Source organism: Ammospiza caudacuta, chromosome 5, assembly GCF_027887145.1.
Source record: "Ammospiza caudacuta isolate bAmmCau1 chromosome 5, bAmmCau1.pri, whole genome shotgun sequence".
NCBI classification, from domain to species: Eukaryota; Metazoa; Chordata; class Aves; order Passeriformes; family Passerellidae; genus Ammospiza; species Ammospiza caudacuta.
The window spans coordinates 33,734,365-33,761,813 of NC_080597.1; the positions used below are offsets into that span (position 1 = coordinate 33,734,365).

Consider the following 27,449-nt stretch of genomic DNA (forward strand, 5'->3'; position numbering starts at 1 on the left):
CCAGCCAGGCAATAACAAGTGTTGGTCACAGAGGAGATCAGCAGGATGAGAATGGGTGTTGCTTTTTCCTCAGCATGCTGAAGGATGTAATTCACCAGAGAGATAAATCTGTTTCTGTGCTGTGACCTGAAGTCAGACAGAGAGCTCGTGCATTGATCTGCATGGGTGGTGCTAGTGGCAATTTGTTGTTAGACAAGGAATGCCCTTTGAAATCTACTTTTTCTAAGGGGGTTAGGTGTTGGTGTTTTTAAGCACTTTTTTCCTTCAGCACTGAGCCTGGTATTGGCTGTTCCTGTGTGAGCAGCAGATTTCCTGTTGGTGATGGCAGCATTGCTAGTCACTTTATTTATGGATTTCTTCCTTTGCATAGTGAAACAGGTTGGAGGATATCTCTTTGACAGTTTCTCTGGCTCCTAAACATTTCATCTGTTTATGCAAATCACATTTTATATTTCTACTCAGATTTGCATTTATTACTGGAATCCCTGGATGCAGAGATTCTCTTTGAGAAATGGGTTAAGGTTTGAGGTGGGAGTGGGGAAAATCATAGGGATTCTCTAATTTCCTGAGTATGACAGGCTAGAGAATCCAATGTCCAGTCCAAAGTTCCCTCTGAAAATTCTACACATGTCAGAAAGTGAGTTTAGGTTGCCTGTAAGTGCTTGTGACTCCCCCACAACACTAGGTGAGATATTTCTGTAGTTAATTATCCTTTAGTTTTCATAAGATTTAGAGTTTTCTTTCTAGTTTGAGCATGTCAAACCTCAGTGGTCAAATATGGAATTTCATCAGGGTTAGGTGGGTTTTTTTTTTTGGTTTTGGGGATTTTTTTTGTGATTCAAGAACCATCTGTTACCCAAAACCTTTCACATGTGCATAAGTATATATCCTATTACCATCCTAGTTTTTAAATTCTTGGTTAAATTAACTAGGATGAGCTTCCTTGGGATTTGAAGCATAGCTTTTAGATCTTGGACACTTCTGTAGTTATTTCTAAGATTGCTGGAAGGTGACATTGCATTTCGCTAACAGTCTGGTAGGTAGCATGTACAGAAATATTTTCAACTCCCTTCATCTTTTATACTTAGCAGATTATTTACTGCTTAACTTCAGACCTGCATGGAGCTCTCATAAAATAACTATGTACAATGATTTCCAAATTCTCTTCGATTTTTACTCTCCTAAGCATAACCAACCATCTCTGTCCTTAGGTGAATAGCTAGTTCCATATGGCACCAGGAAAAAGCCCTCTGTCCAAACAACTAACTACCCCATGCATTTGCTATATAACATTTCCTTGATTATATTTATTGGTTTTTACCTTGCTTTTGCTTGCCATTCAGCAAAAAGTCATTCTCATATGACTTCCAGTCATTCCTTACACCTTTATATATAACAGTTGCCTCCTACTTAGATGTTTTTTCTATTCTGGATGGGAAATTATCCCTTTTAGAGCACTGTTATGTAGAACTGTGTTTTTCATCCAACAATGAATTGAATTAGTTTATACTGAACTTTGATTCTCAATTTCTAATGTCAATCTACTATACTTTCACCCTTGTCAGCTGCTGTGATTTTTTTCTAAGTAGTTCATTGCTTGTATTCTTCAGAAACTTAAAGATATTTCGTTGAGGAAAACTACTGGTATGCATTCCTTCTTGGAGCCTTTCCTCTCACATTGCATTTATGTTTGAAAGGGCTCTTCATCGCATTCCTTTCTGATGGTTGACTGCAGATCTGTATTGATACCAAGATTGTAATGTGCCTCTTAGTACATTGACCCATATCTACTCTAGATGTAATGTGCAATCAGTTTAAAGCAGACAGTGCTGTCTTTATTATCCCACACAATTTGCTGGTCTCTTCTGTCTGCCTGAATGCTTTTTAACATTGAAGTAATTTGAAAAATTCTAGTAGGCTTCAGAAATCACGTTGAATTGCACTTATTATCTGAAATGAATTTTTCTGCTCTGTTCATTATCCAGGTTTCCTCCACTGGCTTAGAGACTGTTCTGTTTGCTTTGCTTTTCTTTACACTTTCATGGTTTAGTTTTAATAAAACCATGGGGGATAATTTGATAATTTGATAATTTATATTCAGGTAATGGTGTCACATCCTAACTTCTGAGTGTGCTCCCTAATAAATACTAGTTAAAAGCCTTGCAGAGTTATCTAGTTTGGTGGTATCCAAAAGGTAAGGCACTCCCACTATAGAGAGAGAAACTTGCAAGGTTTATGAACTTCAGTTTGTGTGTGGGAAAAATAATCCACAGGATATTGGTTACCTAGCCAGTGTTTAATGTCCCATATCTTTGTCAGTCTGTTTCTCTCACTTGAGCATCAGGAAGGGTTCCAAAGCAGCCTGTCTCTCTCCTGTTTCCAGGGAGCTTTAACAACTTAGTAAATATTGCTGAACATGGCCCAGGTGTACTACTCTGTTGTGTTCTGTGACAAACTGGGCATCCCTTCTTTGTTTTTCTGCCATGGAACACTGGCTCCTTTATTGCCATCACTTCATATTCCAATTGAACAAGCAGTTGACTTGTCTGAAAGTGGGTGTACAGCTCTCTTTTGCTCATCAGGATCACTAGTTACCCACCTTAAGAGTTAATTTTATTTTTTCCTAGCTAATTGTTGATTCATTTCTCTGTGGGTTTGACACCTGCCTTTCGATGGGATGCAGAAGGTGGGATAACCTTAGAAGTAAGTTGCAGTTGGGTCACTGTTGTCAGTGGCTATAGGGAGCTGTACCTTTGGAAAGAAATTCTGGATTCCCTCTTGTAAAATTTCTTAAAAATTGTCTCTGCCATCAGAGACATCAGAGACCCTGCCATCAGAGTTTTATCTCTTCACTAATATAGTGGCAGCAAGGGCAGCCATTCTAAGTGTAGATAGAGGCAGTCTGGGTACCATTTAGTGATTCATGTCCTAGAAAAACATGATTTTACTGTTTCTGCCTCTCTGCTTAGAGCAGTGGCTTGCTGTTTAGGAAATAGTTGCAACTGAGGGCATCTGCCCTTTTTAAAAAATTTATTTTACCCATCTAAATTTCCTTCAAACAAACAAATCCCCACAAAACAAACCTAAACTTTGAAACTTCATTCTAATCTAAGCTAGAGATTAAGATATAGTGCATATCTATAGTAATAATGGTGGTAAAACACAACCAAACACCAAACCCACACTTCAAAGGGAACAATAAATCCATGGCTTACCTCATCTATTTGCATGTGAAACATTAACTAATGTGTTTTCTTGAGGGTGTTATTTAACATGTATATGACTTACTGAAAGTATACTAAAATATTGATCAAAATAATGGTAGTAAATACAGAGGTAATATATAAACAGTACAAGAAGCTTGTTTACTTTATAAATGTGCACATATAAAAAGCACTCAATGCTCTTAGAAATCTGAAAATATTCCAGCATATGGAAATGAATTGGTCATAAATAATCTCCTGAAATATTCACATATTTCAGGCATACTTTAAAAAAAAAGCAACCACAACACAAGCAAACAAAAAACCCCAAAACTACTCAAACAACTGGTTCAAAACTCCACAATCTCTAAGTTCCTCATGAGCTCCTTTTCCTGAGTGCTGTAAACTTACACTCTGCCCAGGATTTGTCATCTTGTTGTGCCAAGTGGGTTGTAATTCCTAATAGTGGTGACTGTTTCTAGGTCAGACAAGTTGGGAAGAGTAATTTTGAACAAGGCACAGAAATAGTGTTTTACAATGGAAAGGTGCCACCTTGCTACAAATTACTGCACTAACTCCATACCACAGACTAACTGAACTGCTGGTAGTGATATGCCAATTTTGCAACTGGTACAGTAATTCATCTTAGTATTGTTTGAAGAGGAGAGCAAGGGAACGAGGAATTTTGGGTTACACATTTCTCAAAGTGGTGGAGGAAGGGACTGAACTACCCTAGTCGCTATTCTGGCTGTCCCATTGTCTTTGTGGTTTATTGTATGTGTGGCACTTAACATACTTGCAACATTTTAAAAGGGTATTGCAGTTAAAACTGCAGAACCAGGCTCTGCTTTTCTTGGCATGAGACTTTAGCATGTGAGGGAGTACATGTACTAATACTATGTTAAACTGTTTGTTTATGAAAAGACTTTGAAAACTTCCCTACCACTTCTTGATGTGCCTATTAAAACAAAGAAAGGCAACTAGTAAAGAAGTGGTGTTAGGGAAGGAAGGCATGCTTTTAAGAGAAAAATGTAACCATACACACATTGAGTTATTTTAGATCAGAAATGTTACAAAACTTCTAATACTACTGCATTGCAGGTGAGGTTGTTGTGTGGGCAGTGGTGACTAATGTCTTTGTTTTTCATTCTTCCTAGAAATTAAGAAGCCACCAGTGGCCCCCAAACCAAAATTTGTCCTAGGACACAAGGCAGCGCCTCCACCTGTCGCACCGAAGCCTGACATTGTACTTTCTGGTGGGATACAAGCAGCAAGGAAAGCCAAGCCAGCAATTGCACCAAAACCAAAGGTTCTCAAGAGCTCCTCCATCCCTGAAGTTAAACCTCCATCATCTACACGAAAAAGCACAAAAAGCTTTGAGGAGCACAGGGAAGATCCTTCTCAAACTCTGGACCATTTGAACTATAAAAATGAAACCTCAGAAGGGAGTACTGGAAATACAGCATATATTCTACCTGTGTCACCTTGCAAATTTGAATGCCTTCATAAACTTGGAAATGGAGAGAACACCTGTAAAACTCAGATCATTCTCGAGCACTTTGACACCTTAGAAAACATCAAGCTTGGTGAAAGAAATGCACTGTCTCTGGGGTCTAGTCACAATGAAAAATTGGCAAGTAGAAGTCAGGTGGTTTTGAAAGCCAGCATTTTGGAAGAGAAACTTAAGGATGTCCTAACTCATGGTGTGTTTCCTAACAGCAGTCCTGTGAAACACAGATATGCAGACAAATTTGACAAAGGGAATGGCAGCAGTTCCAAGAATGATGTTAAAATAGAGTTTATGGAACTTGTACAATCTTCGTCATCTTCTGAAGTAGTTAAAGGGAAGCAACAAAATGTTGATGGTAAGATTATTGCTGGTGAGTTTCAGATGTCTGAAATTTGTCCTAGTTTGATTGAAAATAATCACTGTTGTTCTTCCTCACTGGACAAGGAAACTCTAGAGAATGAAAATTTAAGTAGCAATAGGATGTTTTCAGGTGAAGTAGGGATGAAAGCAGACGCTGATAAAGCCTCCCCTGAAACATCTTCAGTCCTGAGTTCCAAAGTGCTTCCTGTCCCTAAGCCAAGAAAGCCACGTGCTGCATGTCTAGTCCGTCAGGATGGCATAGACAGCACAGGAGAAGGAGCAAAGGAACCATCTAATTCAGAGAAAGATTCTCATGGTGTTGTGGACCAAAGCTTAAAAAAGCCAGCAAGAATTAATGTCCTTGGTCAAAGTGTGTGTTACAATAATAATGCAGAAGTGTTTCATCCTGAAATATGTGAGGTAACTCAAAGCAATGCAGAAAAAGTGTCTCAGGTAAAGGAGCCTGCTGTGAAAGAGTCAGCTTCACAAAATCTTTTGCCTCAGTTTTCACATGGAAGTCCTGATTTGGGGAGACACGTTGAATCTTTAAATGCAGACCATAACTTTGTGGATGAGATAACAGATGACACCAGTATGTCAGATGCTGTGGACAAAAGGACTGAGTTTGTCAGGTGTCATACCCTGTCCATGAGTTTGCCAAAGCAGGTCAAATTGGCAAGCAGTCAGCACTCGCCTGCTGTCAACAGCCTTCATGTTTTCCCACAAAACTTGGAAAATAAAGAACTTAAAATAAAGGATGGGAGTTCCCCAAAAGTTATTCCTAAGAAACCACAGAGACATGGCCTTCCAGCTGCTGGCCTGCTGAAAAAAGCTGCATCGGCAGAGCTTGTGGACAAAAGTTCTTACACCTGCAGTGAAGACAAATCAAACAGCCTTCTAGAAGGATCTCCCTTTGCACATCCACGAGCCAAGGAGCAGGATGCACTTTCGTCTTGTGACATACCCAAACGTTCTTCTGAAAAACCCGTCTGGAAGTTACCTCATCCTATTCTTCCCTTTTCAGGAAATTCTGAATCATTAAAAACTGCCGCCAGTTTCAGCCACCTGACTGTTGTGACGAAGCCTAGGGCCAAGTCTCTCTCTGCTGTGGACATGGACAGGACAGACAAGCCCTGCAAAGACCATCACAAGAAAAATAGTTTGAAAAAGCTTCTGAACATGAAACTGTCGGTTTGCTTAAAGAAAAGCGACTTCCAAAAATTTCTGCCTAAAGGCAGCCAGTCAGTGGAGAGTGCTATTGCCAACCTTTCCAATGGGAATGGGTATGGAAATAACAGCAGTAACATAGGGTCTGTAGGCAGTGAAAGGAAAGCTAAATCTGCCAAGGCACATTCCGTAGAAATAAGTAGTCCGGCATTACAGAAGAAGAGGCAGAGAAACAGAAGTCAGCCTGAGATGCGAAATAACCAAAGGCTGGAGTCTTTAGAAAGACATGGACTTTTGGCAGAGAATTTGTCCCAAATGCCTTTGAATTCTCTAACCAGCACTTGTGATCCAGAGTATGAGAATGTGCGCCACTATGAGGAAATACCTGAGTATGAGAACTTGCCTTTTGCTATGGGTGCTAGGAGAAATCTCTGCTCGGAATGGCAGAACTCCAGCAGCACGGAAGACCAGAGCACTGACTTCTATGAATTTGATGAGCCTTGTGAAGCTACAAGCAGGCATTGGAGGCTTGACAGGTAAAATAAAGAGAAAAGGGAAATTGAACAGCTGCATTGTAACTCTGTTGTAAGTGTTTAAATGATAACTTGAGAGCCTGTACCTCTTCCATTAAATGTCAGCAGGAAAGTTGTTTCTGTATATCTTTCTGTAGGCTTTTGTTGTTTTGAAAACTCCTTGCACTTGGCAGTGAGTCAAGAGGAAAAGTAAGCTAGTTATTCCTTTTATATTCCTCAAAATTTGGGAAACTTTTCCACGTTTAATTAAAGCAAATCAGATACAGTCATGTATTTGTATTCAAGAATACTTCAGTGGGGAGTAATGAACCTTACCAGTCTCACAGTGAACTGCAATAACCATCCAAAGAGTGCATAGTTGCTAGGTTTGTAGGGGGAATGAATATATTTTTAGATCTGTTGATAAAGCTGGGAAGAGCAGACAAGCTTTTGGTTATGTAAATTCTTTATCAGGTCTGGAAAGCTTTTTTGGGTATAACAGAAGCTACTGCCTCTCTCTAAATACAGTGAGTCCTCTGAGTCTGTCTGTGCTCCCAGCAAGGGTGATAGTGGTGCACAGTTTCTGTGTGACTCATAGAATATTAGCATGATGGGGTTTGGTAACTCTGCAGGTTGCTGCTGTGTTTCTTTAGCTCAGGAGGCAGTGGAGACAGATCATGTCAGCAGATTCAAAAAGGGATTGGACAGGTTCATAGATATGAGGAAACGGCCTCCATTTGCTCCAGGGAGGTTAAGATTTAATATTAGGAAAAATTTATTCACTGAAAGGGTGGGCGGTCATGCATTGGGATAGGCTACCAAGGGAAGTGGTGAAATCACTGTCCCTGGAAGTGTTCAAGAAATGTCTGTCTGTGGCACTTGGGGACATGGTTTAGTGATGAACTTGGCAGTGCTGGTTTAACAGTTGGACTAAATGATCTCTGAGGTGTTTTCCAACCTTAATGGTTCTGTGATTCTACATCCAAAATGGCTGCTAAATGGAATAGGCAGGAATAGATCTTTTAATATTTGTACTGTTGTGATGGATGCTGGGAGGAGAAATGGGTCACAGGGAGTGGCCAGACTCATGTGCTCTCCCTAAACAGCATCACTTAGTGTGTGTGTCAGTGTGGTAACATGTAAAGCATCACTTTGTCCCAGTATGGTATCATGCAATTTCTTAACTTCAGCTGATCAGTTTATCTTACAGATCCTAAAGATTTATCTCAAACCAGCAATAAGGATTTGAATCAAATATGCAGCCTGGATATTTCAAAGTCCCCAGCAAACTTCTTCATGCTCTTGAGAACATATGCACAATGACAAGAATAAATGAATTAGCTTCTACATAGTCACATTTAACTTCCTTTTTCACTGAGAGTTACTAAGCTTTGTTTCATTTTGGATGTGTGTATAGTAAACACATGCTCCAAAGAATCTGTGTTCTCTTAGATAGGAAGAGACAAATATTTTAAGGGGCATCCTATGTTAATTGTTATATAGCTAATATTATCAACATAGGTCTGTTTGTTGGGAAGGGTAAAACCTTATAATGGAAAATAGGATTTCTAGTTATGGACTAGGTACTGGTACATTTATTCAAGTGGTTGTTGAGTATGTTTATAGTTTACAGCAGGGTGTTTCTTAGTTTTGTCTTTGGTATACACTGACAGAGTGTATGCTTTTTGTTTAAGTCTAATCTTAGAGTATCTTTCAGTGAGTTTGACCATGTTGTCTTGGTATTTCCTCAATTTGATGTACCTAAGAAGGGTGAGACCAAACTTGCATAAGGATGCATTTCATGTGTTTATGTGACTCATTTTGGTTTATGTTGCTTTGTTCTGAATACAGGTGAATATCTGTCAGCTTTAGGAAGAGGATAGTATTGCTGTATGAAGTATAGTAGATGTGAGATTGCGGTTGCTCCTGAAGTGAAATTCTGTAGTTTTCTTATTTGGCTAAATATGTGAAATTTATTATTTCTTCTCCATACAAATCTTCCCCAGTACCAATGGTGGTATAAGGGTTGAGGTGGTCTCTCTGACACCCCTACACCTGAAGCTGCTCTCTAAATTGGATGTCCTTGGCTGGGTTTGTGTTGTTTTTCTTTAAAAAGCACCCATAGAAAACAAGAACTAGACCCATTAACATGTTTATTTTAAATCAAATGAAATAGTCGGAAACTGCCTTAGGAAACAAGTGATGCATGCAGTTACTTCAACAGATTTCAGAGAATAAAGAAATCCCTAGGGAAAAAAAAAAGGCTCATAACAGTACAGTAGTCTCCTGACCTGGATCAGTGCTGCTGGGAGAGCAGGGATGAATATTCGTTTTGGCTCTGCCTTGGGAGGTGGAAGGGTCCTTGCCCAGACAGGCCAGGCAGGCAGCTTCTCCAGTTTTCCCATCCAGTATTATCTCAAATCCTTTGAAGCTTCCTTATCAATGTTGTCTTACCCTTTCTGCATAGTTCTGTAAGAGCTTTTTATCATTTCCTGGGCCAGGCTGTATTATAAAACCAGTTGGAGAAACAGTGCTGCTGTTGTTACTGAAATAATTGCCTCTCGCGTTTTCCCCAGCCTGTCAGAACACGCACTCAGCTCTTTTTCATAGATTGTGGCACACAGATTCCTGTAATGCACTGCTAATGGGGATCTCAAAGCAAATTGTCTTATGATTAAAACCAATGTACAAATGAGATTGTTCTTCTGAGAAATTCAGACCAATAGCCCACACTTCTAAGCCCCCATAAAAGCATATTCAGTATATTAAGTCTGAATGCCAGTCTTGCCATTACCAGAAGAGTTCAGTGGTGTCTTCAGCTCACACTACATTTCTTTCTGGAGGAAGAAATAAAATTTGATAATGTACTGAATGCTTTGGTGGTTACAGAGGAATTTCCTCACAATCCCATGTGGTGAAACCAGTATGCTTTAATGGAGAATGGTAATAGCTTTTGATGCTTTTATCGGAACTTCGTATGTCACGTTTAATTCAGCTATGTATTGTTTGCTTGAGCCTTCCCACAGGGAATTTCATGCAAGTGGCAGGCCTGGGTAATTAATGGTAGGTAGCAGTTGTCAGGATTTAATTTCTGAGATATTTGATGTCAACCTCCTTTCTACTAAAAAGAGAAGGCTTGGCGTTGAAAGGAAGAGAGTCAGGGTGCTGATCTGGTGTATGAACCACTGAGGTGGAACAGGTGCTGCTGCTGCTGAGAGTCAGAATGGATTAGGCTTTTGTTAAGTACTTCATGGGAATATTCTCAATAAAGTAAATAATGTCAATAGCTTGGGAGCAGATAGTTTATGTTTTGTTTCCACTATACAAAAAAGAAGTCTTTCAAAATGGTATTAAAGTGTTATTTATTTTTGTCTAGCCTACCTGTTTAACTGCCAATTTAAAGTGGATAATTTAGATGAATGGGCTTTTATGAGTACTGTATAAACAAAGTGAGTGAAGACTAGATGCTGTGAGATAGAAAATGTTCTGTTAAGTGTAAAAGAAGTTTTAAATATCATTATCCAGTCAGATAATAGGAAATGCAGCTCCCTGGGATTGCTGGATTTTGTGGGTTTTTTTTTATGTTTGGGTTTTTGGTTTGTTTGTTTGTTTTGGGTTTTGTTTGTGGTCTTCCTTTTGGTAGTACATTTTCCTATGCAAGGCAGTTGTATTTTAGGTTAAGTGAGTCTACTCCTTCAGCCTTCTGGGAATAGCGTACTGTATTTACTGGCTACTTTGGATAGTGTTCCTTGAAGATATTGGAAATGTACATGACTGCTATTTTATTTATGACTGTGACATTGTGTTTCCAGCTAGGATTTTTCTTTGGAAAGGCCTGGAGAGGGGGGAGTACCATGTGACAACAATCCTTTATGATTTCAACGCTGGTTTAATCAAATATTACTTTTTATTTTACCCACACCTGCTGATTTAGAATAATCCATTGGTTTTCTAGCAATGAGCATGTCAATGCAAAATATAAGTTTAATTTTCTGTACTAAATTCTTCTTTGGGGACTGAGTCCCCAGAGGTCAATTAAGTGTCCATGAAAACCTTAGTAGAATATTGAATTTTGTATTGAAATCTGTGTGGTTAAGCACTTTGCTTTGATACATATTCCTCTTTGATGTTATGGTGGAGGTTTTTTGTATGTTTTGTGGGAGTTTTTTCTGTGTTTTTTGGAGGTTTTTTGCAATTGCAAAATTCCCATTTAGAAACACTAAATTAATAAAAGACTGCAAGATCTAAATAGCATTTAAAATATTGCAAGTTCAAACCCTTATGCTGAGATTTGAATGCACAAAATACATTTTAGGTATTGGATGTGTTATACCCATGTCTTCTTTTTATTGAAATTTTTTTTTGATAGATATAACTTCTTGATAAATAGAGGCCAAGTATGTAGAAATAGATTTTTTTTAATATTTCATAGGGTCTCAAAGATTATTTTCTGATCTGAAAAAGGTCAGTTCTTCCTTCCGCATCAGCTCTGCAGTTTTGCCTTGTCTTCCAATCTCTCCCGTGTGTCTCACTGGCTTCTGCCATCCTTGGTTGTAAGTAAAATTCTTTCCCTGCAATTGCCCATCAGGTTTTAATGAAATAGCTTTGCTAATAGGCTATTTAGCTTTCCTTTCAGGCTTCGTTGTCCTTGGCCATGTGTTGTCACTGGCTTTCTTTCTGTGTTGTGCTTCCTTGAGCCTGCCTTTCTTTTGCCCTCCCTGCTTTTCTCAGTGGCGGTGCAGCAGGGATGCCTCTGCCAGCTCTGGGGGTTTGTCAGTGGGGAGTGAGTCAGAGGGCTCAGATCTGCAGCCTCTCGGGCAGTCCCAGCCCCCGCGGTGGGGACAGACAGAGCAATCCTTGCCTGTCACATGAGAGGAATAAGCCGGTTTGCTGACTTGTCACTCTTTGCTCTTACAGACCGCGAAGAAACAAATTCTGTAATTGGTAGGCATGTGTAATCAGAGTCACATCGTGGAAATGTTGGTGAGAAGTGGTAGTAATACAGTTGCTTGGGAATATTGATGTTTCACATAAGGACTTAGGGGACAGTGCAAGTGCTGGGACCCTTGGCTCTGGAATTCCTCTATTTTGTAGTGTCAAATTCATTATTTTGTACCACAAGTGTAGCTACCTGGAAGGCTCACAGTTAGTTGCTCAGGAGAGCATATGGACTGTTTTGGGTTTTCTTTTCTTTCTTTCCAAGAGACTTTATGTGAGTCAGTGTCTCCATGGTCTGCTTTTCCAGTAAGAGAAGTTTTCCTTAGCATTGGAGTGTCTTTCAGTTGTACAGCTTTACAGTGTAGTCTGCTATACAACTTGAAATAAAATGTATATACTGTAAGAAGAAAATAGGTACTCTGGAAAAATACTCAAATCTTCAAAAGCAAACTGGTAGAACCATGCTGATACTTTCCTCTCTTGACTCCTCCTCTTTTTAAGATTTTTAATATCAGACTAGATAGAAACTTCATTAAAATCTTGACACATCCTCATGCAAATATGTTTTTGAGATGTGCTGATTTAATCTGTTTTGACAGTGGGAGAGATCCTGAGGTCTGATTGTCTTCATCTTCAATGAGAGAGAGAAAGAAGTTGGAGAACTGCATTTTTGCAATACTGTTATTCTGGTGTACAGTTCAGTCAGGAAAAGATTTAAAATGTCTTATGACATCAAAATAATTGTGAAGGTCCCAAGATGGTAGTGAAAAAGAATTTTTGTCTTTGATATTTATTTAATCCCTCTTTTCAAGGGCTCCCTCTTGATTTTGGTAAAAGAAAGAGATGGGTATAGAAGACTGGCACGGCCAGGAAAACTTCTGACAGAGTTGGAGGTGCAATAGCAAAAGTCTTGTAAGTGATCAGGTGGTATTAAAAGTGCTACATAAAAACAGGTGTGGTTTCAATTCTCGATGTTATCTTTTTATTTTACGAGAGGCAGTAAGATGGTGTCAGTGGTGATGAGGCAGGCAGTGCTGTGAGCGCTGCCCAGCTGCTGGGCGAGTCCTCATCTGCTCTCCAAAAGATTTGGTGGCTACTTTGGTCAGTCTTGTGCAGTCTAGAAAATTACATCGTATTAACCTTGATGTACATGCAATCCATATTAAAAATGGCACTAAAAAGAGCCCTTTTGAGGGTAAGCTGTGCTATCCTTTGTTTCCCGCTGAAGGAATGCTCATCGCAGATAGCAGAAATGTCCAGACTTGTGTTGCCGTTGCTCCCCCGGTACAATGGAAGGATGTCCTTGTCCTTCCGGTGCCGCTGCCCTCAGCCCAGTGCCTGGCTCGTGGCCTCAGCTGGGGCTGGCTCCGTGTGCCGTGGGGAGCCAGGGAAGCACAGAGCTCCTGAGTCCCTTAGGCTCCTTCCTACCCCCACTCGTGCCTAACGGGAACTCGAGCGTCACGCACTTGCGGAAATTAATCTGCAGTGCTTTATCTTTTTCTTTCCTCTTTTATTCCATGTCTGTGTTTTTCCTAATTTTGGCATTCTTCATATGTATTTCCTTTTCTTGAAGGCGGAGGAAGCTCAGTTAACGCTGCATATTTGTCACCGATGGTGGCCTTTCTCCCCCCACCTCCACCGTGTGCGCTCTGTCTCCTTTTGCCAAGCGTGATATAAATTAGCAAAATGTAGCTCTAGAGAATACATCAGATGCAGAGTAGAGAGTCTAATGGGATATGAGAATTGATGAAAGACCCATTTATATGTTCAACAGCAGCCTTTTCCTGTGGGTTATTTTCAGCATCAGCTCAGGAAATGTGCTTTTGGAGCTCTGTGGCACAGTGATATTCCAACTGCATTCTAATGTAGTAGTATCTGTAAAACAGTATCATTTTTAGGTGGCACAAAATAAATGTGTAAAGAAAGTGATCAAAATATAAACTTATTTTTTTATTTAAATGCCAACAGTGATATTAATATGCCACATTTACCCAGCATTTCTATTTGACCTAGTTAAAGATGTTCTAATGAATAGATTTACAAAACTGTGCAGCTCTGTTGTTTCGATGCACTAGATAAAATTTAGGTAAAGAAATGCTTGGTTTTATTTTAAATGCTACAATCCAGTAAGCTTCATTTAGAAACATAAAGTTTATGCAAGTTTTAATTTTTCTTTGAAATATCTTTGTGCTTATGAAAAACTGTTCTACTCAAGCAGAAGAAGACTAAAGAAATCTTTAAGATGCATATAAGTAAATAAAGGTAGTTTTTACCAAAAATTATTCTACCATTTTGAAAGCTACAACCTGAGCCTTTTGGCTCAGTGATTTCAACTGATGAAAGTTCACTTGGGTTTTTTGTTGCTTTTTTCCCAGTGGTGTTTGTGGAGGTGGGCTGTTGTGTACAGATTTTTAGAGAAGATGAAAAGTTTTTATAAAGAGTGTCTAAATCCCATTCTTCTAATTTGTGCAAAAGATTAGAGGAAGACATAGCACAAGTCTAATAAATAATCTTGCAAGCAGCTCAGTTATTCTTTACTCTCAGTCCGTGTTACTCTTGACCAAACTATTTCACCCTCTCTTTTCTGACATACTGTCCAGGAAGCTGCATCAGCTCCCGTGCATGCAGAGTTGTGTGTTTAGGAACTAAGCCACTCCATTTTTATTTCAGATCTAGGTCACTGCCTTTTGAGTAATCTGTTACTCAGCTTTTGTCATCTTCTCTATCTGGTATGTAAAAAAACCCACGTGCAATAGGACGTGCATTATTTTTAAATTGAGTGAGCAGCTGTTTGAAGAGAGATATTGGAGCCCTGATTCAGGAATAGTCATGCAAAAATCGTAAAACTAATGCTGAGTCAATAGAGAAGATGTTGGGTAGGGCCTTGCATTAACTGTGATTACAGTGAGCAGAAGTAGCTATGCATTGAAATGTCACTGTAGCTCTGGCAGGGTAAGATCAATTTTATTTGAAATGGGTATTAATAGGAAGTTTTGTTCTCACTTGGTTTGAGTTTTCCCTTTCCTATTTGATACATTTGTTTTGACTTCTTTTGTCACAATTACATTCTAGTTTACCAGAAGTCTATTTAGTGTGTGCTAGAGTTCTCTTGTGGTTTTTCCTTTTTTTGTGTGACTGGAAAATGAAGTGTTGTTTTTATTCTGATCCTGCTGCCCTTTCCCAATCTACTTCATCCCACAAGGTTCTGTTTTGTGAATTGAGGCAAGTTAGAATAAGAGGTCCTGATTGTGAACAAATGCCATATTTTTCTGGTCCTTTTTTATATTGCTTTTTACAGGAGCTTCTTCCAAAGATCTTTCCCATGAGCATTGCAGCTCTCCCTATGAAACAAGAATTAATGATAGAAAAAGGCAAAAAGATTTAAATTCTACTGTAAATCTCTGCAAGGAGATAATTTGAGAGCTGTTCACACCTTTTTTAAACTGTGCTTTCCAAAGTCATGCTGCACAGTATGCTCATGACTGTAAATTCTCTTTACCTACCCTGGGAGACAGGTAATCCCTCACAGCATTTGGTGGTGATGGAAGCACCAGTGCAGGGATCCCTTTCCCATTACATGCTTCCAGCCAAGGGTTTAAATCCCTAGGTTTTGCCACAGCACTTTACGTTATGACAGTGCTCGATACTGTCCCACTGTTCCCTCCTGGATCATATTCTGCTACATTGGCATCATCTGCTTTGGGCACCTTTGCTGGGATGGGTAAGATAAGGAAGACTCCTGGCTTAGGCTGCATTTCACTCTCATTTTTTGCTTCATGATCCAATACGCCCAAAGCAGAATGGAAAAGCAGAGAGACATGAAGTTGGCAGTGAGGGAGAGGATTTTTTAGCTCTAATGGTAGACACCCACTGTTGTTCAGAAGGTCTGGAGTTCAGGTGACAGTTCTGAATTTATGACAGGTTAGGCTCCAGGTGCATCTAGAGTGATATGAAATTCATCTTTATGCTTTCTAGACTGGCTTATGAAAGGAATTGTGCTGGTGTTGACTTCTTCAGGCTGGTTGTGGAGGGAAGGTATTCAGCAAAATGTAACTCAATCAAAAGGTGCAGTAATTGACGCCTTTTGCTGATGAGTTATCTCATTATCTATTTTCTTAAACATTCCATAGAAACCCACTTGTGATCTTGGTTAGTATTCATGGTTATTTGTCAATCTGAGTGTCTGTCCTGCTTGTCCTGATGTCAGCTGTGCCTGGCTGTTCAGAAGCTGAGCTGTCCCACTGTGGGCACCAGTTTTCTTGCAGACTTTTAAAGTGAGACCTCTGTCTGTCTTATCCTTTTCTTTTCTAATGTGGCTTTGCTGTGGTGAGTGTAGAAACATCTGAAGCATGCATGTGTGTTTATGTTGAACTTTCCAGGGAACTGAGGAATTGTCAACAAACGTCTCACTGAAGATGACTTCGGTGAGAGGCTGCCTGTGGTGAGCTATCCTTGGGTGCCTCTGGCCTCAGGAGCTCACGTTTGCAAATCACAGCTAAATAAGGAGATAATTTGACATCTGTTTGCACCTTTTTTTAAACTGTGCTTTTTAAAATTGTGCCATGGAAATATGGGCATGACTCTATTGATCATAGTGTGCCTGAAGTAGGGTTACTGACAGAATGGATTACTTAATAAGTTTTGTACCTGTTTTTTTAATGTGAAGCACATATGACAAATGCTTTTGTTTGTTTGTTTGTTTGTTTGTTTTGGGTTGGTTTTTGGTACTTTTTGTTGTTGTTTTTTGTTTTGTTTTTTGTGGTGTTTTTGCTCAGAATGTGAGTCAGCTCTATTTTTCTTTCATCTCATTGAGGAAAGTAGTATGTGCTGCCTTGATCTGAGGATAACACATCCTAAACCGAATGCTGCTGGCTGCAAACACTGGGATAACTTGGTTCAAGCAAGTCAGGTGCAGAAGTTTGCAACGTGCTCAGCCAAGTATAGGAGCTGCCAGTGGCATGATCTAACAGCCCAAATGTCATGGCAGCTCTCACAGTGTTTGTGATATCCTCCTTGCCCAGAAGTCCCAGGTGTAACCAGTGAGTGCCAGAGGTAAGGACTGGGACAAAGAGGGTAGTTCTTGGTGTTTGTCCTGGCAAGAGCAAACTCCTGGCATTTCCACATGGCCTCTCTCAGCAGCCAGCCCATTGCCCAGGAGGCAGCAGACAGCTTTCAAAGTGCAAATGGCTCTGAATGAAAATGCATTTCAAATAGATTGTATTGAGCTTTTCTTTTGATAGTGTATTTCTGTCATCAAGATCTTGGCTTTTTGTAAAAAAAGTGGACACTAATGAGTGCATACAGTACATATGATATTGTTTAAAATAACTCAGTTTCAGTTATTGAAGTCTTTAAATTGAAATTTGAAAAGGAACCTGGAGTGCACAAACTATTTTCACTTGTAGTTGCTCTGCTGGATGCTAGTAGCTTCTGTTTTCTAGCTGTGATTCTTGAGGAGTGTTTATATTTGTAATCAAATCCTTAAAATTCCCTAACCAGCCTGGAGAGAATATAGCACAGCAGTGCTAAGCAATGCAAATAATCATGGATTCATTGGTTTGGTTTGTTTGCTCCTTGTTTTGTTGTGTTTTTTTTTTAATTTTAAAGAGCACTGTAGAGGTCTGTTTTATTCCTTGCCATGCCATCTGTGGCAGGATCGCTCACAGAAGGAACTAGTGAATCTCACAGGCATGATCTATTTAGGTAGTCTTAAAAGATATAAACAAAAAGATCAAAATCAATTGTCATGTTCCTTGAGATCACACCAATAAAAATTCGTATCTGGTTGCCTTTTTTCGTGTTATTAGTCATAATAATAATAACTTATTGATATAATTGACTTCTTACTGCAGAAGAACAAATGGCATAATGTTAGTGCTCGTGTGTAAAATCATATTTGAGAGGGCACCTTGCTATCTTGCTCTCTTGCTGTGAAAAAGCACCATTTTTGGCAGAGAAGCTGAAGCCCAAGCAGCTTGGCTGCAATAAGGCAAGCAGTCTCCAGGGCTGGCAGCCACATCAGCACTGAGAGACACAGCAGCATCCACCGGCCTTTCTCACTGTCCACTGCCCCTAGAGAAGAGAGATGTGATCTCAGCTTCAGCTTGTTTCATCTGTGAGTCTGTCATTAAACCAGAGAGTTGACTGATGCTGTAGAAGTCATCCCCCTGGCCTGGGTTGCATTTCATCTTCATTTGCTGCTTCGTGGTCCAGTGTGCCTGAAGGAGAAATGAAAAGCAAGGGGACATGACAAAAACAAGGGATGGGATATTTTTAGCTCTAATGGTAAACAGCTACTGTTGTTCAGGGAATCTGATGTTCAGATGAGAGGTGAATATTAAGCTCCAATTAAGCTCCAGGTGCATCTAGAGTGATATGAAATTCATCTTTGTGCTTTCTAGACTGGTTTGCTGGTGTTGACTTCTTCAGGCTGCTTGTGGATGGGAGGTATTGCAGCAAAATGTAACTAATCCAAAAAGTGCTGCAATTGATGCCTTTACTAATCTTGCTGATCACTAATCCCTTTATGTATTTTCTTAAACCTTCCATAGGAGCCCACACATGATCTTGGTTGGCATCCTTTATTATCTTAGTGCTTTGCCAAGTATGCTTGCTTTCTAGAACTGGTTTTCTTTTTCCAAAAACCTGCAGTAATTAAATAATAAAGACACTGGACTGTCTTTAAAAAGAAGCATTAAATAAAAGCAGAAGAAATTCATTAAACAAAACAAAAAGGGTTATTAACCAAGCATTAAGTTCACTTTTGCTTTGACTTTCCAGGAGCATCTTCTGTTGTTTGAACACCCAAATCAGGGAATTACTTCCTAAATTGTTTTGAGATATTAATTCGAGTTCTATATTTACAGTCCTTCCTTGAAAGAGATTCTGAATTTAGATAGTACCAAGCAGAAAAGATTCTATAGAACATTTTGTTTTTTTAGGTCTTTTACCATTGCATTTTCCCAGAAGTGAAGAACTAGAGTTCATGGAGGGAATCAGTTGGTGAGGCATGCTTACAGCTATTGGGAGTGTGAGGGGCTGTGAAAAAATGACCATGTTATCAGCTATTGCCTTCACAGAGAGCCAGTGTGCTTTTAGGTCTTAAAAAACTAGCAGCTGAACATGCCTTAATTACTAAAATTGATTGCAGGGAATGGTGATGTTAAAAACTGAAAATTAATAAGCACTAATAATAGCTTGCTCTCTGGGGAAAAATGAGGTGCAAGCAGCTGAGAAAAGATGGTGAAATGCTGTAATGATACAAAAAGGATTTGAGATTAAATATTATAATAGGGTATGTTAAGTTGCTCTCTGAAGTTCTTGTATGTATTTTTTAGTTGAGTAGGAACTTCAGTTTGTGTAATTTTGCCTGCATGTTGAAAGCTTGCTTTTAAAATAAATAAACATAAACACCCACAAAAAATGTGCAATAAAAATACTGGAGGAAGAGACAGAAAGATAAAGAGGAGTATACCAGAGACTCCTTTTAAAACAACAAAAGGATGAGAAATTAAGAGTTTAGCAGTGTTGTGTGCAAGGCTCTGTTCATTCAGCATTCCTACATATTTTTATTACTTACTGAAAGTAGGAGAAGGATCTAAAAATAATGAAGATCACAAGGAAACATGTGTGTAAAGCAGTAGCGTGGATGAATCTATTTTAGCAAATACTTTGGAGCTGTGGAAACTTGCTTTTCAGTAGTTATGGTGATGCTAACTCTTGAAGTCATTCCAATATACTATAAAATACTTAATGTTGGAGCATTCCATGGCAGGGAATCTTTCTGAATGATCTCAATCAACCTTAAAGTACTATTTGCTTTCTAAAGGAGTGGGAAACGGAGACTGAAATGGTAATTGTGACTTCAGGCCATAGTGCCCTGTGGAGGGTCCAAATCAACAGTGTCTGAAAGTGAAGCCACAGGTGTATCTGAAGCTTTTATTATAAGACAAATAAACTAGTCTGAACTAGTCTTGGTCATCTCTTGAACACAATAAGTGTTTTTTATGCTGAGTCCCAGTGGTAATAGTCTGATGGCAATTGTTAAGTTTTGACAGTTTATCTTGCTAGGAGCAGCATGTTTTATTTCATTAGTATTTTACTATTGCAATTGGAAAATACAGCCCTACATAAATGCATCATCCCATAAGCTACTCATTCCAAGGCAAATGAGTGATTCCTTCATTTTATGTGTGAAATAAAAAAGCCCCACATCTATATTTAGATTCCTTGCTCATGAGATACGGCAAGATGTTCTTACTCAGTGCACAGCACAGTGAGTTGGCAGGGCTGGTGTTTCACATGACTGATAATGCAGAAGTTTCTATGGGTAGTGCTGTGGGTAGGACAAAGAATCGTGATGAAGAGGGAACAAGATAGAGACAGTTCACAGTATCCCCAAAATACCTATCAGAAGTGCCACTTAAAATAAGCCTTACTGCATGCTTGTGGTGTTTTGGAAAAGCGACATTAATATGTGCTAGAAATTACTCTGTTTATTTAAACATTTACTACTATTTCCAAAGGCTGTTAAAGTGCAAGGGATTTCACTTTATCCAGAGATAACTTTAAGAGAACCATACAAACACTTATGTTATACATGACTCCAGAGGTAAAAGTACAGACAAGAGTAATCAGTAAATACAGATCTGCTTTCTGTTTCACCAGAAAAGCTGTAGCATTTACCATGAGAGGTTAAGGTGTAATGTCTGAGGGTAATTGCCTGTTCTTCAGCACGTGGCTGATAAACACAAATAAACACAGTAACTCTGTCTCCATTTTCTATGAAGAGGACACAACTGCAGATATCACCACAAAGGTATCTACCCTGGCTCCAGTATTGCATCCTATCCCTGGACTGATGGCTTGTTTGATTCTGGAAAATATCTGAATGTGAACTGACTCTTGATCATCTAATCATGCAATGTGTTCTTTCTTTAAAAAGCAAAGAAAAGAAGGGAAGAAGTATTAAAAATACCACTAAAAAAACCCTCAACAAGATGTATCATGTGGAAGAACCAGAGTGCTCTGAACTGAGCAAGTACAGGATACAAGTGTAGTAGACACTGTATGTAAGATTTAATACATGGTTCTCTCAGCTGTCACAGCTTCCTTTACATGAATAGTATGGGCATAAGCACCACAAAGGCCAGAAAAGGAGCTTACTGCTTCAACGTTGTGATTTATAGGAAGAAAAAAATTTATACAGCGAGTGACTGTCATTTGTGGACACTTACTACACATCCTAATTATCACTACCTAATTATTTAAATGTTTAAGTAATTTTTTTACTGAAACTTTCTATTAAATAAGCTGATTAATCTTATGTTTAGAAATTGCTTCACACAACACAAGCCAGCTAGTTTGTTCTTCATCCTTCAGTGGTGAGGGAATTGGGTTTGTACAAGTAAAACACAGCTTCATCTGGAAGTATTCTTGTTTCTGACTTCCAAAAAGGTAGATTTTCTAAAACTTCTAGGTTTTGGCATAGCTGCCCTGAAAAGTTTAAATGAAAAATGACAACAAAGTCTGGGAGTGGGCATCCAGTAGAATATGCTGAGGCAAAAGAACAGTGATGTCACAGGTGTGAAAACAATGTTTTCTTGATGAGAAGGAATCTCAGTTAAAGGAAATTAAAACGGCAATTAAAACAAATATTAAGGGTAGAAAAAAAGGCAATAAAATGTCTATTAACAAAAATAGCCATTAATGAATAATGGACTAAAAAGTATATTCCAGTGTGGTCAGAGATAAAGCACTTAATATATTTTGCAGTAGGGGAAAAAATACCCTTGGTGAGAGATAGATTCAGTGACAGATGTGGATGGTAAAGCTGAGTAATTTAGTAAGGGAAAGAACAGCAGTAATTTCTGTTGCAGGTTTTGTTAAAGCTGGGGCAGATATCTACCTCGTGTCATGCTACTGATGTAATAAAGATGTTTGTGTTTGTCATAATAAAAGCATATGGATGGCATCTGCGAAAATAAATATTCTCAGCTGACAGTGACATATAAACTAGACAAGGAGTTTTCTGAATTGCTGAAGTTAATAAATAACTGCAGAAATCTTAGTTTCCTGCTAGCATGATTCCAGGGAAAGCTCCAGTAAAAAGCTGCTTTTTTTGTCTTCCTGAAACTTCTGGAGGCGCTATGAGAGCTGTCCCTGGCATACACCATATGCTGTTATCGTCAGCACTCATCTCCCTGCTGGCTGCCATCTTCCTGCATGGAGCTGATAATTTCCAAACCCAAATAAAGGGTGTCTCTCTGCACCCAGGGTGCTGCAGTCTTGGCTCAGGATCTTGTTGAGCTCAGTGATGACCTTACAGTCTCCTTCCTTCCCCCACCCCATTTGGTTAAGGGAGACAGTAACTGCTTGGGAGTTTCCCAAGTCCTTCCTGTGTTGTCATAATAGAACCAAGTTATTTTAATCTTCTCTGTGCCTTCATGGCTGACCAAGGTCTGTCCACAGGCCAGCTATTCTTTACCTCCAAATACATTTCTATTTGCGATCAGCATTTTTGTGTTGGTTTGTTTGTTTTTAACTCTATCTCGAGCATTGTGAAATAAACACTTTGCTGTAGCAGAATCCCCTTCCTTGACCTGCTGGCACTCTTGCTGAGGGTGCCCCCAGTCCCTCTGTCCACGTTGCTGACAAACCTGTTTAACAGTGCCAGTCCCAATACTGAGCCCAAGCCCTGAGGAACACTTCTGCTTTTCACATTGCTAGCAGACACCTTCTGTGGGATCCATGGTGACAGATTTTCCTTCTGGTAGCTAGCACAGATAGAGGTGACAAGTCTGAATAGTTACCCTCCATCCCTGCTTTCCTGTGATTCAAAGCAAGGAGAAAACCAGTCCTAACTGTACCTTGCCTCGGGAGGCAGAGGGCCAGGTGTATGGAGAAGTGTGTAGCCCTGGCAGTCATTGGCTGTATAAAATTAGGTGTTGGTCAGCCCAGAGATCTCTGCTGGCTGCAGCAGCTCGTGGACAAAGTTTCCTGGATTTGCTTTTTGTTTTGCAGGATAGCTAAGCAGTTTTGGCTCGTGTCAATAAATCTGAGGCATCCCAGCATCTTTTTGCAGACCTTGAACACAGATTATGTGATTTTTAGATCTCTTTAATGTAATTGGAAATTATTAGATACTTTTGAGGATTAAAAGTAGGAACCCAGAGATTTGGTGTGTTTCATGTAACCTTCCAAAAACTTAAGGCTGTTTCTGCTAGTCTGTTTTCCTATCTATCTTTCCCTACCCCCTTTTTTATTTTCTTCTAGAATTGCATTTCTTAAATCTCTACTGAAATTGTCAAGGCTAGTTAGAGGAAGGAGATTGTGTGCCTGTCTCATGCAATTCCTGTATTGCAAAAATGGCTGAAGCTAATAAAAAGAGACCTCTGCAATGATTGTACAGCAGCAGAACAAGATTGTTGTACAGCTTTGACAGCTCTCCAAAAGGTGTCTGTTTTGGGAGGATGGGTGTTCTTAATTGCAAAAGGTTCTGTATTCCTGCTTTTAAGAAGAGTTGTTGGACAGAATGGTTATGATATTGCTGTCACTGAAGCACTTGTTTAGCATATGCATTAAGAAACAGGCCTGTATATATATGGGCATCTAGAATTTCACAAAGCTCCAGTGTGAGTACCATATGTGGAACAAGACCTGATGCTGGGAGATAGAGGACAGCAAAATGGCTATCACCTTTTTTTATCCTGCACACAGTACAAATGTTGCTCTGTACATGGACATAGCAATAAGGGAATAGATTTATCAGACTTTGTTGTTAGGCATACTCTGATGGATGGACATGAATAGTATAAATACTCCAAAGGTACTGTGGCTTTTGCTTGCTGCCAATGATCATTGTATCAATACTACCATATATAAAATGTTGCAGAGTTGTGAGTCCACTGTGGAAAAGCCTCCAACTGCTGTAATCTTCAGACTACCCTCTACTGTTTTCAGGGTGTCTGACACCAAATAGATAATTTATTGTGGGGTGAAACAGAAATCTCTTTACATAATTGAAGTATCATGAATATATTTTAATACTAGGTCCTTAGAAGAACACCATGATCATCCCAATGTGGTAATGGGAGATCTTCAGTCAGATGAAGAAGATATCATGAACAGTTCTGATGAAGATGATGACACAAATTCTGATTCCAGTAAAGGGGAGACTGATCCTCAAGAAGATAAACAGGTATTTTTTTATCTTTATCTTCTGAAGCCATTTCTCACTCTTGCAGTATTTCATTAGTTGTAATGTGTTGGGATATTTTCAAATGTAAACACCTGTTGCCTGTTGAGGTTGAGGTCTGACCTATTACCTTCTGTGAGTGTCAGCTTGGAATTATTTTCCTTATTTTAATTTTATTTCTTCTTCAAACGAGGAGCAGGAGGACAGTGTTAACTACCCTGAATGAAATGAAGTTATGAGGGTCCTGTCCCTCACTTTGGGGGTACCCATGTTTTTACTTCTTAGCCCTGGACGCCCTGAAACCAGCCTGCCCGTAGACCAGTGCCTCTCCTCAGCAACAGTCCCAGCAGCTGTTTCCTTTGATAGTAGTTATATCTGCTTCCTTTCTTTAAAAATAATTAAAAACCAAAACAAAACAAAGCCCCAACAAGACAAACAGAAAAACCCAATGAAACTCTCTAGTGCTGGAAGAGAAGACTTGGCATGTTGGGCCTGAATGTTGTTAAACCAAATGAGAGGACTAAATTGGGAAAGGGAGAATCCAGGGAAAAGCTTGTTCCTGTGAAACCAAACAAGACTTTACCTGTATAGAAGCTATCTTACCTTGCATGCCTCTACAAATGCCCTCAGCCTTTCACAAGGGAGTTTTACAGGAAGGTGTCCCCATTAGGAGGGTTCTCAGGCAGGTTTTATGGAGTAATTCAGCGCTTGCTGGGAGGCATCTGCCGCCGCTTGCTTCGGCTGCCTGCGGCACGTGCGGCCGGCAGCTGGGAATTAGCAACCAGCTTCTCACAGCAAGAGCAGCTGCCGAGGAGAATGAGGCAGTCTCTGCATCCCCCATCAGCTGGGCTTGTTTCACTTTTCCTTACTGCAAGCATCTGGCTGTTTTGATGCTTTATATTTGTTAGGGACTTACAGGGCTTCTTTCCAGTGTTGTGCCGGAGAGCCTTATTTGTATCCCTTTGGTTCCACCATTAGAGACTCTCAGAGCCAGAGTATCTTTGTCTGAGCAAATGCAAAGTGGCCCTTTCAGCACCAGCTGGTATGTGAAAAGTCTTTCAAATGGGGTTGTGATATTTCATTTTGTAATTGTTTAGCAGTAGCATCTTGTTCTCAAAATACCAATTTTCATCTCATTTGCAACTGACACATTTACAGTGATGGCAGATACCTTGTTTTGCATAATTGACTTACTTGTGAATTCAGTCTTGCAGGGAGTGTGTCAGCTGTGCTTTCTAAATAGGCACAGAGGCCTGAGAATAGGTGTTACAATCTTGCCTGAATGTAATTGACTCACACTGGATAGATCTCAGTGCTCTTTGGAAATAAGTTTAATTTCATAAGTAAAATTCCAGATCTGTGTGCAGATGTCTATAGTATATAAAATAAATAATGTATTTTGCACATATCTGGTGTTATACAAAACTATTTAATTTAGAAATTAATTTTAATTCAGTAATTAGGCATGGTGTCATTTAAATTCCAATGAAAAGGTTAGATTTTTTTTTTTGGTTGAGTGCAACAATATCTTTAAAACCAGCCTATGAGTACTATCTCTTCCTTGGTTTATTTTCCAGCACTTAAGACTAACTTACAGGTTTCGAGAAGAACTAAATCTTCAGAGAACCCTTGTAACATTAGTGCTTATGAACCAAAGTTTTGTGGATAATATGCCACTGATACCTGATTTTCTAAATAAACAGTTCAGTGCCCATATTGTACTACCACACTCAATACAGCCTTCCCAGGACTTCCATCTCACTTCAGTTGTATATCCCGTGATGTTTTAGGGCTCCTCATCCTTTCTTTCTTTGCAGCCCATTAAAATAAAAGCCTGAGTGTGCAATAGATGTGCTGACAGCTGGCAGCAGAGAAGCATATGGCAAACCATGAGAGCTGTTTGGAGAAAGGTGTTCCATCTGAGGGAAATCCTACATGGGAGTTACACTGTGCAGCAAACACGTTTGCATCCCGGTGCCTGCCCCGTTTGCTTTGTTATACCTATTACCTCTGTCTGAGGTTGGATAGGGCCACTGGATTTTCAGAAGCCAAATGTGCATGTGAGAGCCAAAGTCATCTCCACAATGTTTCAGGCAAATGACAAGGCTCACATATCTGCATCTTTGGGGTACAGTTGCTCTGTATTCCAGCAGCTCCATTAGTAGATTGTCAGAAACTAGCTATTCTCTTCAATGTGATTTTTTTTCTGTTTTTTTTTTCTCCTGTCGTCTTGTTTTCACTAAAGAAAATGTGTATGTCTTTTAAGATGTTCCTGAAACACATTTGAGTTCACTGCAAATATTACTGTTGCTGTATCAATCAGAAGCAAAGAATGAAGTAAGATAGAAATACTACCTGTAGTTTAGTAGTTCTGCTAAACCAGTAAGTGTTGTTTGCTAGAACTTCATTCATGATGGGCTTCAGTGCTTCCTGTAATAATTAAAAGAAAAGGCTGACAGGCTGAAAGGCTGCTCCTAGCTAATACTGTTGTTTCCAGATACAAGCTAAATTGATTTTCGTACAGATCCTGAAAAACCAGAAGGTGTCAAACCAAGAGATTTCAAAGCAGTATGAAGTATTTTTCTTAGAAGTAACTATCAAATAGTTACATTGAATTTAAGGAACTAATAGCTGGAAATGATCTTTATGACAGTTTATTAGGTGCATAGTGTAACATGTAATTTTATTTGCAGGGTAAGGCAGCTGGAAAGAAAACAAAGGTTTACCACATTGCCAAGGAGATCATGAGCTCAGAGAAGGTGTAAGTGTCAATGCTATACTTAATAACTATTAAATTTATTTTAATTGGGCAATTAAAATGTAACTGTTTGCTTTTTCTTGCTTTTCTGATAGGTTTGTCGATGTGCTAAAGCTCTTACACATTGTAAGTACTCAAAAAAAACCAGTTTCCTCTTCCATTTGTTTAATCTATTAAAGTTTTATGTTTATGGTAGTGACTGTGCCTTTTCACTGCTTCATCTACATATTCAAAATATAAAAATTAATCTAATTAGGCTGTACTTTAATGTTTCATATTTTACATAATGGATGAATATTTTGGTGGTTCCTTCTGGATCTCCTTAATAATTTATGCAGTTTCCAGCTGAGTGTGGGTATTGGATACTGAAAATTTAATATATATCAATTTATGTTAATCATAATCATATTTATAACCCAGCTTGTACTGGCTTACAAATATGTACATAACACCAAAAATAAAGATTCTGGTTAAAATAACTCCTTAAATGGTGGAGGGAGGCAGGAACAATTTCTTTTAGAACTGGTACATTAAAATGGTACATTCTTGAAGTAATCCAATTAATAGCTAATAGCTCTAATGGTGCATCCATCACCATGGCAGTGTATTTTTGTGAGGCTGCAGTTCCTTGACAGACATTTGCTTTCTGATAACACCTGTGATTGTAGTACCTGCAATGTGCTGTACAGAGCCAGGGTTAAATATTTCATCTGTGTTTGTGCAGATCAGTCATCTGCAAAACATGCTGTGCTGAAGGTGATAATAGGAAATTAATGAAGAATTTTTCTTTCTCTATCTCTATTTT

At 39.2% G+C, this 27,449-nt stretch overlaps 1 protein-coding gene across 2 annotated transcripts in view; it reads left to right on the forward strand.

Annotated features, from left to right (window-relative positions):
- FGD6 (FYVE, RhoGEF and PH domain containing 6) overlaps positions 1-27,449 on the forward strand; it is a 72,922-nt gene that overhangs the window by 5,188 nt on the left and 40,285 nt on the right. For both annotated transcript variants that reach the window (XR_009274747.1, XM_058804868.1), the window contains exons 2-5: positions 4,361-6,776; positions 23,742-23,889; positions 26,580-26,647; positions 26,740-26,770. Coding sequence is in view for 1 of the 2 variants with exons in the window: in XM_058804868.1 (XP_058660851.1) it covers positions 4,361-6,776; positions 23,742-23,889; positions 26,580-26,647; positions 26,740-26,770 (2,663 nt within the window). In the remaining variant the exon portion in view is untranslated. The remainder of the gene's footprint in view (positions 1-4,360; positions 6,777-23,741; positions 23,890-26,579; positions 26,648-26,739; positions 26,771-27,449) is intronic.